Source organism: Coturnix japonica, chromosome 21 (assembly GCF_054131305.1).
Source record: "Coturnix japonica strain WE chromosome 21, WE-NBRP24, whole genome shotgun sequence".
Classification (NCBI taxonomy): domain Eukaryota; kingdom Metazoa; phylum Chordata; class Aves; order Galliformes; family Phasianidae; genus Coturnix; species Coturnix japonica.
Genome location: NC_140683.1, coordinates 11,132,505 through 11,149,306, shown reverse-complemented (window position 1 = coordinate 11,149,306; position 16,802 = coordinate 11,132,505). Strand labels below are relative to the sequence as shown.

Sequence of the window (16,802 nt, the reverse complement as noted above, 5' to 3'; positions counted from 1 at the left end):
CCAAGGCAGGGAGTCAGAACAGTGATCTTATACAGCCCTTCCAGCCCAAACCATTCAGCAATCCTTATTCTTGCCCCTGTCAAACAGCTTCTCTGCCATCATGTGGCAGCAGCAGAGCAAACCCACACAGCCAGCCTGACGTGCAGCACCCTGGACTCTCCCTGCCACCCAAAGCTCCACAGCTTTCTCTGCTGCTTCACCCAGCCCCTCCTTCCCCCTGTCTCTCTTACCATGGAAGTGTAAGCAGAGAGCTCCCCTGGAAGAGCAAGGTAGGAAATACCAAAGCATGGAAGCCAGTGCTGGCTGTCCAGAGAGTCAGATTCAAGGAGGACTGAGCACACGCTTTGCCCTTCCCTTTGTCAGGCCATGGGACCCATCCCTTTCTTGCAGTTGTCTCCCAGCTCTGCCTGGTGCTCTCGGGGCTGCAGGACAGGCATTATGTTCACAGCCCACTCCACTCACTGCAGCTGCTCCCAAGGCTAATCCTGACTCACACTGTGCTGTCAGTTCCAAAGCACTGCCTATAACAGACGCCTGCAGAGCTGGAAGCCGGGGACCTGCTCCCACTGTAAGGAAACACCAAACCCAGCAGACAAGCAGGAAGGAGCTGAGCCATTAACACACAACCAAGCAGAGGCAGCGGCACTCCCCAACGTGTTTAATTCTCACATATACATGGACAAATCCTTGCCACAGGGGAAGCCGAGCACCCACCTGCTTCACCCAGGTAAGGACTTTGCCTGCAGGCTTTGCGGCTCCGTGGCAGGGAGACGGGAGGAGTCCATGGCACATGGGAAGTGTGGGGACAGCGGAGACGGGCGGGTTCCCCCAGGAGATGGAAGCTCATCAGTGCAGTGAGTTCAAGAGAGAAGTCCAGCGGAGCTCAGGGCGTCACTGAGCATGGAGACCCCGCGGCCATTTTGTGAGTGCTGGAAGCGATCCCACCAGCTCCGGGCTGGTGCTGCTGCCCTGCCAGGTCACATCAGTATCCCTCATCTGCCCAGGTGATCTCATAGTCTGGGTACTTGGCTTTCAGCTTCTCTGTAGTCACAGAGTGATTCGCTCGCCCGAAGCCCTGCAAGATGAAGGGGAATTCAGGAGTGAAGCAGATGCAGCTCCCACCTGCAGAAGAGCTCAGTGAGCTGCTGAGTCGGTCAAAGCATCAGACACCCTGAGAAAGAACAGGCCCGATGTCTGTGCAAACCGAATGGCTGCGACTGCAGCACAGCCCCATGTGAGCACAGACACCCAACAGAGAGAAACCCCAGGAGATGGGAACCGGGAGCAGAGCTGGTGTCACTGCCCTCAGAGCTCACCATGGGGGTGGGCAGCGGCTTCAGCACGGCACAGGGGCAGCAATGGGCTTCCAAAGGGTGTGGGGGGAAGCAGCTCCTGCCGGCACCCCCAGCACAGCACAGCACGGCACGGCACAGCACGGCACGGCACAGCACGGCACAGCACAGCTGGCTGCCAGCCACCCAACGAGGGGCGGCCCGGCCCCACCACGGGCAGGGACCCCCCCGCACCGCCGGTCGCCACTCACCACCGAGTACCCGTACACGTGGATCTTCTTCTCCTGGCTCCGGTGTGAGATCCGCCCGCCGCCCAGACACTCGCAGTCCAACCCCTGCGGCTCCAGCTCGGCCGCCGCCCGGTCGTAGATGTCGGCTGCGGGACGGCGGGTCAGGCGGCACCGGGACCCGACCCCGCGTCAGCCCCGACCCGCAGAGACCCGGAGCTCCGGGGGTTCGGGAAGGAGCCGCCGCCCGCAGCCCCGCCCGCCGCTCACCGTGATACTCGGCCCAGCCGTGCCCGCGCACCACGTCCTTCCCGGTGCCCGTGTCCCCGCGGGGCCGCACTCTCAGCAGCACGTACTTGAACACGCCGCCAGCGTCGATCTCCACGTCCGGTACCCGCTGCAGCGCCGCCGCCATCGCCCCAACCCGACAACGGCCCCGCCCCTTCCGGCACGTGCGGCGCAGCGGGACCAATCAGCGCCCGGACACGCCCCGCCGGTGCCGGTCCCGGTGCTGCCGGTGCCGGTTGCGGCGCAGCGCGATGGACGCGGAGCTGCCCCGGTTCGGTGCGTTGCGGTGCTGCACGTGGGACCGACCCTGCAGGCGCCGCGCTCCGGCCCCGCTCTGTTCCCCCTCCCCGCCCCGCACCCGCCCCGCCCCGGGCTCCTCCCGGCAGCAGACGGTGCCGTCCCATCCCATCCCATCCCATCCCATCCCATCCCATCCCGTCCCATCCCATCCCGTCCCGTCCCGTCCCGTCCGGTCCCGTCCCGCCGCGCAGTCCCGTTTCTCTAGCCGGGCCGCGCGGTCCGAGCGCCGCGTTCACATGATGTCGTCCAGGAGGTTGGGACTGGCCACCCAGTCCAGCGTGCGGGGCTCGGAGGCGGCCATGATCATGCACATGAACTGCTTGCCCGTCCTTTTGTCGATGGGGTAAATGGTGGTGGGGGTGAAGCGCTTGTTGCTCTCCACGAAGTCGCAGAGCTGCTCGTACACGGCCGGGAACTCGTGCCGCAGGAACACGCCGCGGATGCGCAGCTCCCGCTGGATGTTGATGAAACAAACCTCCCTCGCCTTGCGCCCCTCCTCGCCCTCCTTGTCGATGTCGGCCGTGCCCGGCGGCGGCGTCAGGATCAGCGTCTCCATATCCCGCTCCTTCTTCGGGATCTTCTTCTCGGGGCTGGAGGACGCTAAGGCCACCTTGGCGTATTTCCTGACCGTCGGCACCTGCACCTTTGGAGACGGCCTCTCCGGCACTTTTTGGGCCACGGCCACGGTTACATTCAAGAGGAAACATTCGTCGGGGTCGTACTGGTTGCCGGTCTCCCGCAGCTCCCGGGCGTACTCCCCCAGGTTGTCGGAGTAGCTCTCCAGCTCGCGCAGGGACAGGTACGTGGGGGACATCAAGAGACTCTCCAGCCCGAACTGCAGGAAGTTCTCGGCCGAGCCCGAGTTGGGGAAGCCCAGGAAAAGCACCCCACGGCCACGGGACAGGTACCCGACCTTGGCGATGCGCGAGAAGGCCTTGTGCACCTCGGCGTTCTCCCGGCAGAACTGCAGCACGTGGCGGCACACGCTGCCCACGCGGCCGTAGACGCAGCTCTCCTTGTGCGTGTCCCAGTCCTCGCGGCGGCAGTGCCGGGAGCAGTAATACGTGTAGCAGCTGTGGCACGACTTGAAGTACAGGCAGGCGTTGAACATGGTCTCCGTGCGCCGGCACTTGGCGTTGGAGCACATCATCATGTCGTCCTCCTCCGCGCTCAGGTCGGGGGAGCAGTTCTCCAGAGGCTTCTCGAAGCTGCCGCCGGCCGGCGGGGATGGATGCGGGCGGGGGGCGCTGCCGAAGGAACTGGGACCCGGCTGCTCCTTCGTGGGCCGGAAACTCTCCGGCACGTTGGGGGGCACCTTCCTTCCCTCCCCCCGCCGGGGCGGCCCGGGAGCGCTGCTGCTCAGGAGCTTCTTGAGCTGCTCAGCCAGGCTGCCCCTGTCCCCTGCACGGTGTCCCGGTGCCGGCTTGTAGTCGATGACGAGGTCGGTGATGAGCTCGTCCAGCTGCTCCAGGCTGCGCTGCCGTGCCGAGCCGCTCTCCTTGGGGACGGGCTGCGGGGCGTAGGGCGCAGCATACGGGGTCTGCTCCCGGCCTCCGTCCAGCACGTCCCAGCTGGCCGAGCGCCGCTCGCTGCGGCCCATCCCGTTGGCGCGGATGTCGTTGTCGGTGATGGTGATCTCCGGTGTGACGTACCACGAGCGGCCCAGGGCGCCACGGCCGCTGTCGCTGTGCACCCGCTCGAGGATGGAGCTCTCCGACAGGGACAGGGCTGCGTAGCGCTTGGGCGAGCTCGACAGGTTGATGACCACCGGCTGCCGGCGCTCGTCGGGGGATAAGGCACGATGCTGCTCCTGGACCAGCAGGTTCTCGTAGCTGCGCCCGCGCTGCAGGGCGTCCTCCCTGCGAGCCGCAGGGGCCAGGATGTTGTCCCAGGACTTGGAGTAGTGCTGGCTGTCCCGGCCCAGCCGCGGCGGGTTCGTGCTGTAGCTGGCGTGCCAGGAGGACAGCATGGCATCGCGCCCCGACGGCTGCGGGGCGAAGCGCGACACCTGCAGGCTCTGGTAGGGCAGCGTGCTCCGCTCGGGGCAGTACCAGTCACCGAAGTGCAGGGGCTGCGTGCTGCGGGGAGGGGGGCACGTTCGTGAGAGCAGCTCCCGCTCCCGGTACTTGCCGTAGTCCTCGGCGTAGAAGACCCTGGCGGAGGAGCCGAGTGCCGGGTACGTCCGGGCGTCCTCCGCGTACAGCGCCTTGACCGGGGTGCTGCGCGGGGTGTAGAACCGGGGCTCCTCCCGGTAGAACGCGTGGCCGGGCGGGTCCTGCACGGGGAAGCCCCGCGTCTCCTCCACGTACAACGTCCGCGGCGGCACCGTGTGCACGGCTGCCTTGGCCGGGTCCTCCACGTAGAAGCGCTGCGGGCCGTGGCGCACGGGGTACGGGTAACTGGCGTAGCCCACGCTCCGCAGCGGCACGGCGGGGCTGGGGCACCGCACCGGCTCCTCCGCGTAGAAATACTTGGCGGGGGCGCCGGCGGCCGAGAAGGTCATACAGCCCCTGTCGGGGAACTCCCTGAACTCCCTCGAGGCCGGAACCGGCACCGTCTGGTAGGACAGCGCGCGTGGATCCGCCTCGAAGTACTCGCCGGGGTAGGGCAGGAGCGGGGGGTCCCCGCTGTACGAGTCGCTGGGGGTGGGCGTGCGGGACACGGACACCTGCCGGCTGCCCGGTACCGCCAGGCTGCGGCCGGCCCCGGGGGCGCGGGGCCATTGCGGCGGCTCCGGCCGGTTGTGCGCGGCCCGCAGGCTGCGCGCTGCGTGCACCAGCACCGCCTCGTCCGGCTTGATGTCCACGCGGCACTTGACGTGGGGGCTGTTGCCCACCTTGGAGCCCGGCCCCTCCTCGAAGCAGTTGCTGCCCACGCAGAGCGGGGAGATGCGGCTGACGCTGCTGCGCTGCGGCTGCAGTTTGATGGGATGCACCTCGTTGGCCATCGCTCGCAGCGGCACGTGGCTCTCGCGGCGCGGCGACGGCTCGGCACGGAGCGGCCCCCGCTCCACCCGCAGCGCTTCGCGGCCGCGTCGGGCCGGGGGCGGCGACGCCGAGACGGGGATGGGCACCGGCGTGAAGCTGGGCTTCATCCGCGGCGCGCTCTTGGAGCGGGCCCGGCGCTTCGGCTCGTTCCGCGGAGCCTCCCTGGCCGCCGGCGGGGCCCGGCCGACGTACGGGTCCGGTCTGGGGGGCGCGCGCCGGCCCGGCGGCCCCGGGGTGGGCTCGGGGGAACCGGGCCGCGGGCACGGCCGCTCCATGGGCGGGGGAGCGACCGGCGGCTCGTCCAGAGACTCGAGGAAGTCGAAGCTCCGGCAGTGGCGTTTGTTGAAGGGCTGCGGGTCGCGGGGCAGGGAGGAGGACATGGGGGCGTCACATCGCGCCAGGGGCTGGCACACAATGGAATCCCCGGGGGCTGCGGCGGCCACCTTTATGTCTTGGTACACTGTAGACACCAGGATGTCAGGTGGGTCCGTTCGTGTCATCTTAAAAGTGACGCTTCTGTCGCCAGCTTCCTTCAGACGGCATCACGGGAAGGCGGCTGGCCCTGCAAGAGAACAGAAACGTCCCTAAATCCCGGCGAGGAGCTCGGGGTCACGGCGGCGTGGGATCAAACCCCGCACCCTCAGCTCAGGGGATCTTGGCCACCTCTTCAGAGCAGGGAGATCGGGGTGTCCCAGCCCTGATGCTGCTGTTCACACACTGCTCCCACCGGAGGAAAGTTCACCATCCAGAGGGCACATAAATGTCACAGCACCTGCGGGCACAGCTGGGAGCAGGGCAGCACGGCACCAAGGGCAGGAGGACACCAACTGCCGTGCCCAGCTGTGGGGAACAGGGCCAGGGACATGGAGACCATCCTGAAGTATCAGCATCTGAGAACAGGGCACGAGGGACTCAGCAAGGGAGGTTCTGTAGCTGGGGATGTTTCTGGCAGTGCACTGTGACCATCAGAGCAGCTGGGTGGGCTCCCAGGACCATGCATGCCATCGTGCCAATGTGTGCACCACTGGGAGCATCACTGGAGGATGGGCACTACGGGCACCCCCCGCAGTGGGCAGGGAAGCTCCCCACACCCACAGCCCATGAGCTCAGTGCAGTGCCAGCAGTCCTGGCTGCTCACAGCCACGGTGCTCCCTGAGCTCATGAAGACTGGCACAGGTGGCAGCAGGGCTGTCATGGGGGGGCCGTGGCTGTGCCCCCACCCAGAAGCCAGCAGCAGCTCATCAGGCACTTCCTCACCACCCGTGGCTGGGTGCCCCAGCACCAGAGGGGCTGTGCTTGCTCAGCACCTTCCAGCTTTGTCCTCTCCCACATCCTGTGCTGCCCTGCACCAGCACTGGTCTCCCTGGTGGGGCCACTGGCTGAAGTAGTGGGATGGGGGTCAGCAAGGGGATGGGCACACGGCAGGCACAGAGCTACCACTGCAGGACGACACTCCCAGTGCAGGGAGCAGAGCTCCTGGCTGCAGGTGGGACAGCTGGGTGGCAAGGAGACACTGCTTGCTGCTGGCCAAGGTGAGCGGGAGAGAAGGCAGGGAGGCTCAGCCGGGCACCTGGTGGGTTCTGCAGTCATCTCCAGTGGAAGTACATGGGGGAGCAGCTGCAGGCTGCAGTCAGTGCTGGGCACACACAGCCCGGTCTGTTGGTGGGTACGGCTGCCCAGCCCTAATGCAATATGTGGACACCTGACTGGGAGCATGGGGCTGCAGGGGACAAAAAGGTGCAATGCAAAGGGAGTCGGAATGCGTTTTGATTTAAACAGAAGCAGAGGACCACAGAGAATGCGTTTCAGGGAGAAAAGGAACAGACTTTATTTGGCAAGGTGTAGTGTTGACTGTGCAGGTGTGTGGCAGGGGGCCTTGCAGCCCTCGTTTCCCATCTGGATAAAGCCCTGTCTTGTCCTGAGACTGGGGGTCGGGGTGGACATAAGTGCTGGGGGGGGGGTGAAGGTGGGAGGGCAGTGGGAGGCAACAGGGAGTGTTTGGTGCCTGTCAGGAGGTGCCCACGGGAGCACCTGTGAGCACAGGAAGGAGGGCAGCAGCCCTGCACAGCGATGCCAGCAGTGGCACCAGGCAGCCCATCCCCACAGCATCGGGGCTGTTCACAGGCTGGGAACCGTGGCCCGTGGGCCAGGGTCCTACCTGGTCCAGCAGCAGCAGGGATGGGGCAGGTGGGCTGAGCTGTTCGAGGACCCTGTGGCGGCTCCATCCCAGCTCTGCAAAATAAAAGAGGTGTGTGAGGGTCCTGGCCGTGGGAGCAGGTGTCTGCCCGGGCCACGGGGCACAGCGAGCTCCAGGGCTGCAGGCTCTGCATCACACAGACACCCCCAGTGCCTGATGAGCTGCGCGAGGTCGCAGTGCCGGGGGAACCCGGGGACAGTGTGTGCATCCCCGTGTTGCCATGGTTTCCCCAAATTATTCCTCCTCTGCAAGGATGGCGTGGGTGCGTGGGGAGGCTGCGCGGCAGGGGCTGGGGGGGCTCTGCAGCAGCACAGGGAGCACCCACATGGGCACAGCAGGGACGGTCCCGCCGTGTTCATGGTAGGACAGACACCGTGTGACACAGCAGCCCCGTCTGGGCGCTCAGGCAGAACTCAGCAGGGCCCCAGGAGGAGGCTGAGTCCTGAGGGCTGCGAGGTGTGTGTGGGGGCTGTGTCTGTGCCTCAGGGTGCACTGTCACACTGCCACATGCCCCTGCACCACGTCCCCTCTGCAGGGAGAGGATTTTGCCCCCACCCACTCTCCTGCCTCCTGCCGGTAGGTGCCAGCAGCCCTGTTCTGTCCCCAGCCCTGCTGCATCCCCCAAGGATGCCACCATTAGCTGGCAGCATTTTGGAGCTGCAGATACTCTCTGCATGGGGCCTGTATGGGGCCCACAGCACCCTCTGGGGCACAGCAAACCTGCCACCTGCATCCCACTGCATCCTCTCCAAGGGAGAGCCCTGGTGGTTTGTCACAGACCCCAATATCGCTGCTGCTGGGAGGCAGCTCTGCCCTGTGTGTGCCACCAGCACTGTGCCCACAGCTGTGGCCCCACACGGCACCAAGGGGCCCAGCAGCGCCTTCCCAGCAGTGTGCAGGGAGCAGCACGAGGGCATTTGGGGCCAGCTGAGACCCCGGGCTGCAGGAGGGGCCCTGGGGAGGCTCCAGAAATTGGGTCACTCCTTGCACGTGGCACGGGCTGTTGGTTCAAGGGCTGCATGGTGCCACTGCCCCCAACCTGCTCTGCCCCCAACCTGTCCTGTGCCCACGCTGGGCTCGGCACTGAGCGCTGCCCTTCAGCCCACCCAGCTCAGCTGCGCGCTGCCCCCAGCACGCTGCCAGCCCATGGGCATTGCTGCACCCCGCGTCCATCACACCACGGGCGGCCCAGGCGTTCTGCCTGTAGTGCGCTGCCAGCACAGCCCCCGCCTGAGCCGCCCGCACGCTGCCTACATGCACCGCACCGAGCACGCTGCTGCTGCAGCACTGCACTCACAGCACAGTCACGCTGCCGCTGCATCCTGCACTGCACTGAGCCGGCTGCCACTGCACTGCCCTGCGGCCTTGGGCACGCTGCATGTGTGTGTGCCCTCTGCACTGCAAGCACCGTGCTTGTGCAAGGCGTGCTGCATGCTGCACTTGCAGCACAGGCCTGGGTGCTCTGTGCAGGGACCTGCCGGGTCATGATGGTGTCCCCTCCCCGTGTGCCCCGGCCCGTTCTCCCCTTTAAGGCCGGTGCTCGGGGTTCCCTGCCCCGAGGGGCACCTGCAGATGGACACAGACGGGCAGCCCGGTGCGGCAGGGCACCGTGCCGGGTGGCATCGCCAGGACTGCTGTCAGACCCCGTTACCTGCATGCATACCGGAATGCAGCGGGGCGAGGGGACACGGCCGGGAAAGCAGAGCTGCCGGTCCCGGGGCGGTGGCCCAGCGCTGCGCACCGGCACCGGGTGACACTGGGCCCGCTGGGCCGCGCCGGGTGCTGAGCCGGGCCCGGGGATAGATGGCACTGAGGAGCGGTGATGGAGGCACGGGAGTGGGATGGGATGGGGATGAGGATGAGATGAGGATGCAAATAGGGATAGGATGGGGATGGGATGGGGATGGGATGGGGTTGGGGATGGCCTGAGAGGGCGCCGGAGATACGATGGGATGAGGAGGGCAGGGCGCTGGGCTGGGGGGGGAAGGGATGGAGATGTGCGGTATGGAGGAAGCGTAGAGAGGATGCGATGGGAAGAGATGCGATGGGATTGGAAGGAATGGCCCGGCGCAGCTGCAGGGGGATGCAGGGGGATGCCCTGCCGGGGTCCCGGGGGTGCAGAAGGCCCCGACCACCCGCCCCGTTCCCCCCTTACCTGCTCCGCGCTCGCCGCCCAGGCGCCCCCCCCGCTGCATCCCCGCCGCCGCCGTTCTAGGCTCGGCCCGATGCCGCCCCGGTGCCCATGGCCCGGCCCGGCTCCGCCCGATACGGTGCGGCACGGCACGGCACGGCACGGCACGGCACGGCACGGCACGACGCTCCACCGCGGCCACCCGGCTCTGCCGCCGCTTGTTTTCTCATAAATACGGCAGGCGGAGTTACCAGCCGGGGCCGGGCCGGGCCGGACCGGGCCACCACCCCCGGCACCGCCTCCCGCTCCCCGCCCGGCCCCGGTTCGGCTCCGTTCGCCCCAGCCCGGCCCCCGCCGCTTCTCCCCCGCTCCCCCCCGGGACGCGCCGTGACGACGCGCGGACGCAGCGTCTCCGTGTCTCCGTGTCTCCGCGCACAGGGACGCGCTGGCGCTGAGCCCCGGAGCGCGGTGCGGGCGGGGACCGTCCGGCCCCATCTCGGGCAGCCCCCGGGGAGTCGGTGCTCGGCTCCAACCCCGGCGCTTCCATGTTCCTCCCTGCGGGACGCCGCGCTCATTCCGGCAGCCCCCGACCCCGCCGCGCTGCTCCATCTGCTCCCCGTCTGCTGCCGGCCCCGCGCCAGCACCGAGCCCCGACGCGGCTCATCGCACCGTGTCGATGGTGGCCGCGCTCCGGGCAGCGCTGGTCGCTCTGGGGGCAGAGCTCCGGGCAGAGCGGCCGGAGCCGGGCACGAAGCGAAGCCAAATCCGCGGATGTGGCCCAAACGATGCGGGATCCGCCCCGGCTCCGGGACGCGGCCAAACGGGGGGACGAGACCCGGAACGTGTCACGGGGCTGAGCCGCCCCCAGGAGCTGCCCCGCGGCCCCGGGACGAGGCGGAGGGAACCGACCCGCGGGATCGGGACCGGCCGTGGCAGCGAAGCAGCTGCCGGGTGGGACCAAGGAGACAAACATCGGCCCGGGGCTGCGCTCTGCTCCTGCCCCGCTGCACGTTTCGGGTCCGTGTTTCTCCGAGCCGCCCGCTCCGCCCCGGGCACCAGCACATCTACAGCCCGCGGTGCGGGAGGAGGCAGAACCGCGAGTTAAACGGGCTCGTCCACGTGTCCCGGTGTCTTTAAGCAGCGGATGGAGCCGGCTCTGGGTGAATGACACGACACCGGATGGCGGCTGTCGCTGGGTTACAGCCCGTCCTACCAAAAGGGGCGGTTGAAGGCTGGGTGAGCAGCAGGGCACAGTGCAACCCCACAGGAAGAACCTGTTCCAACAACCATTTCACACTCAGTGCCGGGGGAAGGAAGCAAATCCCCACCCCGGGCCTCGACGAGCCAAGGGAAAGTCTGACAGTCTGAGAGGAACAAGAGAAACGGGGCAGCTGAGCGCCCCGAAGTGCAGCATCACCAGCCCGTGCACTTGGGGCTCTTCATAACTCCGGGGAATGACCGAGAGCCGCCTGCAGCAACACACGGTAACACACGGCTGTGAGCAAGGCCAGCGACAGCCCGGGATGTGCAAGAGGTGCGTCACATGGGCAGCGTTAAACCAGCCCTGGCACCACCTCAAAAGGATGAACTCAAAGGGGAAGCGATGCCAAGGCCGCACAGCAAGGACAGCTCACACAGCACTGCACACGGGGCTGGGGCAGCAGCGCTGGCAAAGGGACGAGTGAGCATGAGCTGGCAAGAATAAGAGTGGGCAGCAATGATCAGACAGCTCTGCAGCCTGGAGGCAGTACAGTATCCTGCAAGGATGCCATAGCAGAGCTGGTCTGTAGGGACGGCAATGCCAGGAGCAGCCTGTCTGTCCTCGTGCTATTTTCCTACCTGGAGTTTTGGCAGTGAGGTGGAGGCACAGGTCAGGTACTGAGAGCCAGTCCGTCTGCTCAGCAGCACGGCTAAGCAGCCTGGTTCTCTTGTAGGGGTGAGTTCTGTGACAGCCACCAACAGATTAACAGCAGCGAGAGCTTTAGCAGCAGGGCCGGCCACCTGTGCTGAGCCTCAGGCCATCAGGACAATGCGGGCGTGCTGCCTTGGCCCAGGACTCTGCAGGGTTCAGTGCACGCACAGGGAGCAGTTACAGCAGGGGTCACAGGGCTGTAGGTGAGCTGTGCAGGTGAGCTGTGCAGGTGAGCTGTGCAGGTGAGCTGTGCAGAGCTGTGGGCTGCACACAGGGCAGGCTGTGAAGCCCACGGACACACACCCCTCAGATCAGCAGCTGTACCAGCCGCCCTTGGGAAGCTGGCCTGCAGCAGCAGCAGATGCAGCGCTGGATTTGCACTTCTCCCTCCTCTCAGCACCAAGACATTATACGACATGCAGCTCCCAGCAGCATCAAGCTGCAAGTGCAGCTCTACAGCCTCAAGGTCTCATTTTGTTGCTTTTTTTTTAAATAAACCCCAAAGTGAATGCACTGCTACCTCCAGAGATGCTCAGAGGATCTATATTTATCAGTGTGATCCTGCAGAAGCTTCCCCGCAGTGACAGGCACGTACACACACTTCTTATATTTAGCTTATTCCAAAGGCAGGGGATGGGTGAGACCAACTCAGACAAGGTCTGTTTCTTTCTCCCTTCACTCCCTGGATCTCACTGCTGTATCACAACCAGTTCAGCACCTCCTGAAAATGGGGGAAGCACAAGTCTGCAAAGTTCCTTTTTGCTCCTGTTCCCTTCCACTCCCACTTCACCCACTCCTGGGGCAGGGATGGCTCTGGCCTTGCTCCCACAGCCAAGGCTGCCACGTCCCCTCCCCGGTCTCTGCTGTAAGTAAAGAGAGCTCCCGCCTCTGCTTCTCTTTTAGGAGAGGGATTTAGAACACAGAGTGACTCATCTCTGCTTGGTGTTGTCTCAGCTCCCTGTGCTGACAATGAGCCTGAGCTGCAGGGAGCAGAGGCTCCTGCTGGGCAGCAAATCTGGCCCAGGTGAGAGAGAAACCCGTGCCAAGAGGAACACGGTGCCTGCACTGCTGCTGCTGAGCCCTGAGCTGCACTGGCAGGAGCTGGAGCTGAGCAGCACCGCCTTCCCCATAACACAGTGTGCAACAACAGCTCCCCCAGGACAGCCCTCCATTTTGGGGAAAACCTCGTGGTTTTTCAGTTCAACTTTTTCTCAATGATTTTTAATTCGGCACCAATTTCACCCACGTGTGAGACTGAAACAGAACCGTCCTGTGAAACAGACCCAGAGGACACACAGCTCACGAGCCCAGGCAGACACACGTGCAGTGGAGATGATGCACAGAGGCAGCTGTACAACAGAGCTTTATAGTCAGAATGGATTGTACCAGATTCTTCGATGCAGAATGGAACATGACCCGAAATCTTTACAGAACAGAAGCGCTTTCAGGATTGCAGGCAGCTGAAGCTCCGGCGCCCGCCTGCCGTATCCCAGGTGAGGCCACAGAACGGTTCCATCCCCGCCAACATTCCTCCCCACGTGCCAAAGGTTGAACTGTCCCATGTCACAAGAAATGCAGTGATGCTCAGAGAATCAGCAAGTGCTAACGGGAAACCGACCTGAACAACAGACTGCCCGTGCAGAAAAGCCCAGTGATTTGTGTAAGGAAATAGTTACAAGTGCAGTTTGAGGGGAGGGGAAAAAAACAGAGCCACAAATTGCCTGCTACTCTGAACAGCTCTGAAGAGGACAAGGAATCAGAAGAACACCTTGCCTTATGGGATGCAGCAGGAAATCCCCACTTGGATACCATGGTTGACAGTTTACAACAGAAACGGGAGAGGGAGAACAAAACCAAACCACAAATCAACCCGGGTGCAACAAGGTGATGTAACACACAGCACGTGCAGGGAGCTGCAGAAAGGACAGCAGAACCAAAAGAGAAGGGGATGTGGAGAACCGACAAGCTCCATCACACACAGTGGCAGCTTGTTGAGATGCAGAAGCACAAAGGGCTGCTCTGCAGCGCACACCCAGCTGCAACTGATGTTACTGAGGAGGCACTAATCCATGGGTCTATGTTCAAAGCAAAAAATCAAATGGTTTCCCCAACTCGTGGGGTAGGAGGAGGCTCTGCCTGGGGCAGGGAAGGGCAGCACACTGGGGGCTCTGCAGTACCGACTGGCTGGGCTGGGAAAGGCTGTCAGAGCTACAGCTGCTGTCCCTCTCAGTGCAGAGAGGCAGCCGGTGCTTTAAAGCGTGACTGTAAAATGCCTGAGAAGCAAATGCCTTGCCATGCTAACGCTGGTCTGAAGACAGTCCTGAAGCTCTGGGTATCTTCATTTCCATGAGAGTCATGTCCCTGAGAGGTACTGAAAGGAGGGGATTCTACTGTATGCAAATTCGAGGGTGGGAAATGCAGAAAAGCACTGATTTTTTCCTCTCTCTTTCTCAGGTTTGCTTTGCGCTTTGCATTGTTTTCCCAAACTGCATAGCAGCTTACATGTAGTGTCTGAGACACTGGGGCCACGGAAATCAATGGGGTTTCATGAATTCCACCAGCAGCACCAGTGAGTGCTAATTAAGCTGCTGTGCAGAAAGGTCCCTTTCGAAGGACTCCAAAATCACACGCACTCTCTTTCACTCTGGTCCTGCAGCTTCTGTACCATAACATGATTTAAAGCATCAACTGCTGACTGGAGCAATGGCCAATACCACCTTTCTCATTAAAAAATAGGAAGGATAAAAAGTTAAAGACTTGAGACAGGCGAGCACGATGCATTCATGCAGCACGGTTTGTTGTACTCCTCTTACTAAGACAGGAGCTTCAGGTGTGCAGGAGTGGCATACAGCAGGGGTGGAGCTGGAAGAGATCCCCTTCACCTCCTACACCCTGCCAGCAACCCGAAGGGGCATCTCTGGAAGGAGAAATCACAGCCTGGAAGTGGGCCTGAGAACCACGCTCTGAACCTTCCCCTTACTCACACACATCTCAGCTGGATTTTCTCTGTGTAACGAACCCACCAGCACAGCAATGCAGATGTAAAGCTTTTGTTCTGCCAGCTTTGTTTTGAGTGAATATACAGCAAAAAGCTTTACACATCTGCACCCGTCCTGGTGTGACTCGTACAAGAAGATGAAGACAGCCACGATAGAAGAGTCCGCTGCGTGTAAATGTGGGCAGCCTACAGCTCCTCGTAGTCCCCACCTCCTCGTGGCTTGCTCACACTGGCTCCTCCTCCTCCAAGGAAAGCCTCCAGTTCATCTATCTCACTGTTCTTCTCCTTGCTCCTCTTCTTCTTTTTCTTTTTGTCTTTCTCCTCTTTGCTCTCCTCTTTCTCTTTGACCTTCTTGTGTTTGCTCTTCTTTTTCACAGACTTCTCCTCTTCCTGCAGAACGAGAAAATGTTCATTAAGAAATGCTCTGAGCTTGCCAGTAACCCAGCACAGACCGCCCCGAAACCTGGCTCTGACAGGGACCTTACAGAGGGAGAAGCGTGCACCACTGAGGCTGGCTGGGCACCAATTCCAGAAGACCCCTCTGCGAGTTTGGACAGAAGAGAGGAAAGACCATCTGGTTTCCACATTGCAATGGTCTGTCAGGCAGTTTGTGCCCAACAATACCACTGCACCGGACAAGAAGAAATGTCAAAGAAGATGCCTCCTATAGACTTCCTTGCTGTCTCTGAGATTAGCTCCGTCTGGGACCTCCCTCTGCCTGGAAAAAGCCACGCTGCTATCATCAGATTCCATTCAGAAGACATGCACAGCTCTGTTTAATCCCACACTTCACAAACTCAGACATTCTTGAAACTCAGTTGTTCTGAAAGTTTACTTTTAAGCTGAAAAAGTGGTTAACAGTCCACAGACCCTGCGAAGCACAGCTCTGGCTGTAGGAAGCCAGAATGGAAGGCAGTGCACCAGGAGCACAGAACACTGTGGGCAGCCACCCTGCTCCCTGTCTGCCAGACAATACAGCACATCAGCTCCGATTAATTATATAGTACCTCTTTGCTTTTCTTCTTTTTCTTCTTTTTCTCCTTAGAAGCATGTTTATCTGTTCAAACAAACAGAAAAAAATGCCATTTAAAACAGCAAGCCATGCAATTCTGCCCTGCCTCTATTCCTCAGAACAAAATGCTGTCTGGGATGACTGGGTTGAAGGGCCCTTGCAGCCCCCAGTCCCATCCCTGCCCTAGGCAGGCTGCCCCCATCTCAGGCTGCCCAGGGCCCATCTATGGCCTGGGGCTCCCACAGCTCTGGGCAGCAGCGCTGGGGCCTCACCGCCCTCTGAGCCACAGGCTCATTTAACTATATAGATCCAGTTTAATTTTAACTATTATGCTGTCTGACATATTTGCAGGGGTGACTTTTACCTTCTTCGCTGCTCTCCTTGGGACCGGCTTCTTCCAAACCCAAACCAAAGAGGTCCGAGTCATTTTTCAGTTTAAAGGAGTGGACTGTGGATTTCACAGGCTGTGGTGGCTTTGCCAATGAGGTATCATCATCAGATATTTCAGAGAGATCTTCCCGGACAGGGAATTCATCCTAGAGATGAGAAAGGCAAAGTGTTCAGCCAAAATCTATAAACAACCACTGTATGGAGATATTAACTGGCAGCAGGTAAGGAAGGAGGAAGGAAATGGCAGCTGAACTGAGCTGCTGTTAGCTGGAAATCAGTGACCACGATACTATAAGCGCTCTGTATTTTTCACTATGGTAAAACAGCTAAGCAGCATTGGTCCTGGAAATCACACTTGGATGACTCAACATCCATGGTACCAAAATCAAATTCCTGATGTAAAGCAATTAAATGAGACCTTCAACTGTTTTAGCTCAACAGCAACAGGCTTTAATTGCCCTGGAGAGGCACTTCTTTTCTGGGGAAAATCAAATCTAACAAGCTGAAAATGCTTCCAGATCTGACAGACAAAACCTCTCCTGCACAGCTCTGTAGGTCCAGCACAGTGGAGGCAACATGCAGCAGGGCCAAGAAAGCAGCCTGCGTTTGCAGAATAAATCCCTTCATCAACTCAAAAGGGAATGTGCTCCCAGTGCAAATTTTCCCCTTTAATGTGGGCTAAAAACAGGATGCTGCAGAGACTGGCTATCCCCCAAAAATCCCCTGTCTCTCTGCACAATGGGAATGGAAATGAAGTTTAATAATCTTCTCTATGTGCCAACTGATCCTCTTCAGAATTTGTTAACCTCTTTTTCTTTATACCCTCCATTCTGACCATGCAGATCTCACTCTGCTGCTGATTTAGGCAATATCCCTCTCCTCCTTCCAAACGATGGTGTTCTACTGCTTAACCTGACCAGTAAACCTCGTACTTGAAAAGCACTCATAAGTGATGGGGCATTTCCCTGACATTGCTGCATCAGCTGGTTCCCTCACAAACCTCATTTCTCATCATCATTTACCATCACAGTTACAAAAAGTAAAGTCTTTCCAAATACCACTGCTTTT

General features: G+C 61.4%; 3 protein-coding genes across 9 annotated transcripts in view; all 3 read right to left on the bottom strand.

The window, feature by feature from the left end:
* Positions 1–641: 641 nt before the first annotated feature.
* Positions 642–1,966, bottom strand: PHPT1 (phosphohistidine phosphatase 1). Of its 3 annotated transcripts, none has more exons than XM_015878704.3 (3): positions 1,790–1,966; positions 1,544–1,668; positions 642–1,075 (listed from the first exon to the last, which is right to left on the bottom strand). In XM_015878704.3, exons 1-3 carry the CDS (start codon positions 1,932–1,934, stop codon positions 983–985), a joined length of 363 nt encoding a protein of 120 aa, XP_015734190.2. In that variant the 5' UTR covers positions 1,935–1,966; the 3' UTR covers positions 642–982. The 3 variants fall into 3 exon arrangements, with proteins under 3 accessions (XP_015734190.2, XP_085377752.1, XP_085377753.1); XM_085521626.1 differs by having other exon boundaries at positions 1,554–1,668; XM_085521627.1 differs by having other exon boundaries at positions 1,560–1,668.
* Positions 1,967–2,020: 54 nt separating this feature from the next.
* AJM1 (apical junction component 1 homolog) lies at positions 2,021–9,585 on the bottom strand. Of its 2 annotated transcripts, none has more exons than XM_032448161.2 (2): positions 9,447–9,585; positions 2,021–5,656 (listed from the first exon to the last, which is right to left on the bottom strand). In XM_032448161.2, the coding sequence occupies exon 2, from the start codon at positions 5,592–5,594 to the stop codon at positions 2,340–2,342; it is 3,255 nt and encodes a 1,084-aa protein (XP_032304052.1). In that variant the 5' UTR covers positions 5,595–5,656; positions 9,447–9,585; the 3' UTR covers positions 2,021–2,339. The 2 variants fall into 2 exon arrangements, with proteins under 2 accessions (XP_032304052.1, XP_085377746.1); XM_085521620.1 differs by lacking the exon at positions 9,447–9,585 and adding an exon at positions 7,253–7,383.
* Positions 9,586–12,678: 3,093 nt separating this feature from the next.
* The window catches only part of RABL6 (RAB, member RAS oncogene family like 6), a 31,722-nt gene continuing 27,598 nt past the window's right edge, over positions 12,679–16,802 (bottom strand). For all 4 annotated transcript variants that reach the window (XR_014936341.1, XM_015878700.3, XM_085521621.1 and 1 more), the window contains 3 exons: positions 15,709–15,880; positions 15,340–15,389; positions 12,679–14,722 (listed from right to left, as the gene is read on the bottom strand). Coding sequence is in view for 3 of the 4 variants with exons in the window: in XM_015878700.3 (XP_015734186.3) it covers positions 14,519–14,722; positions 15,340–15,389; positions 15,709–15,880 (426 nt within the window). In the remaining variant the exon portion in view is untranslated. The remainder of the gene's footprint in view (positions 14,723–15,339; positions 15,390–15,708; positions 15,881–16,802) is intronic.

Coding starts and splice junctions, on each gene's coding strand:
- PHPT1 (XM_015878704.3), bottom strand. CDS start 1,934: ATGGCGGCGGCGCTGCAGCGGGTACCGGACGTGGAGATCGACGCTGGC. Junction 1,669..1,789: donor CGGCTGGGCCGAGTATCACG/GTGAGCGGCGGG, acceptor GCCGTCCCGCAG/CCGACATCTACGACCGGGCG. Junction 1,076..1,543: donor ACGTGTACGGGTACTCGGTG/GTGAGTGGCGAC, acceptor TTCATCTTGCAG/GGCTTCGGGCGAGCGAATCA.
- AJM1 (XM_032448161.2), bottom strand. CDS start 5,594: ATGACACGAACGGACCCACCTGACATCCTGGTGTCTACAGTGTACCAA.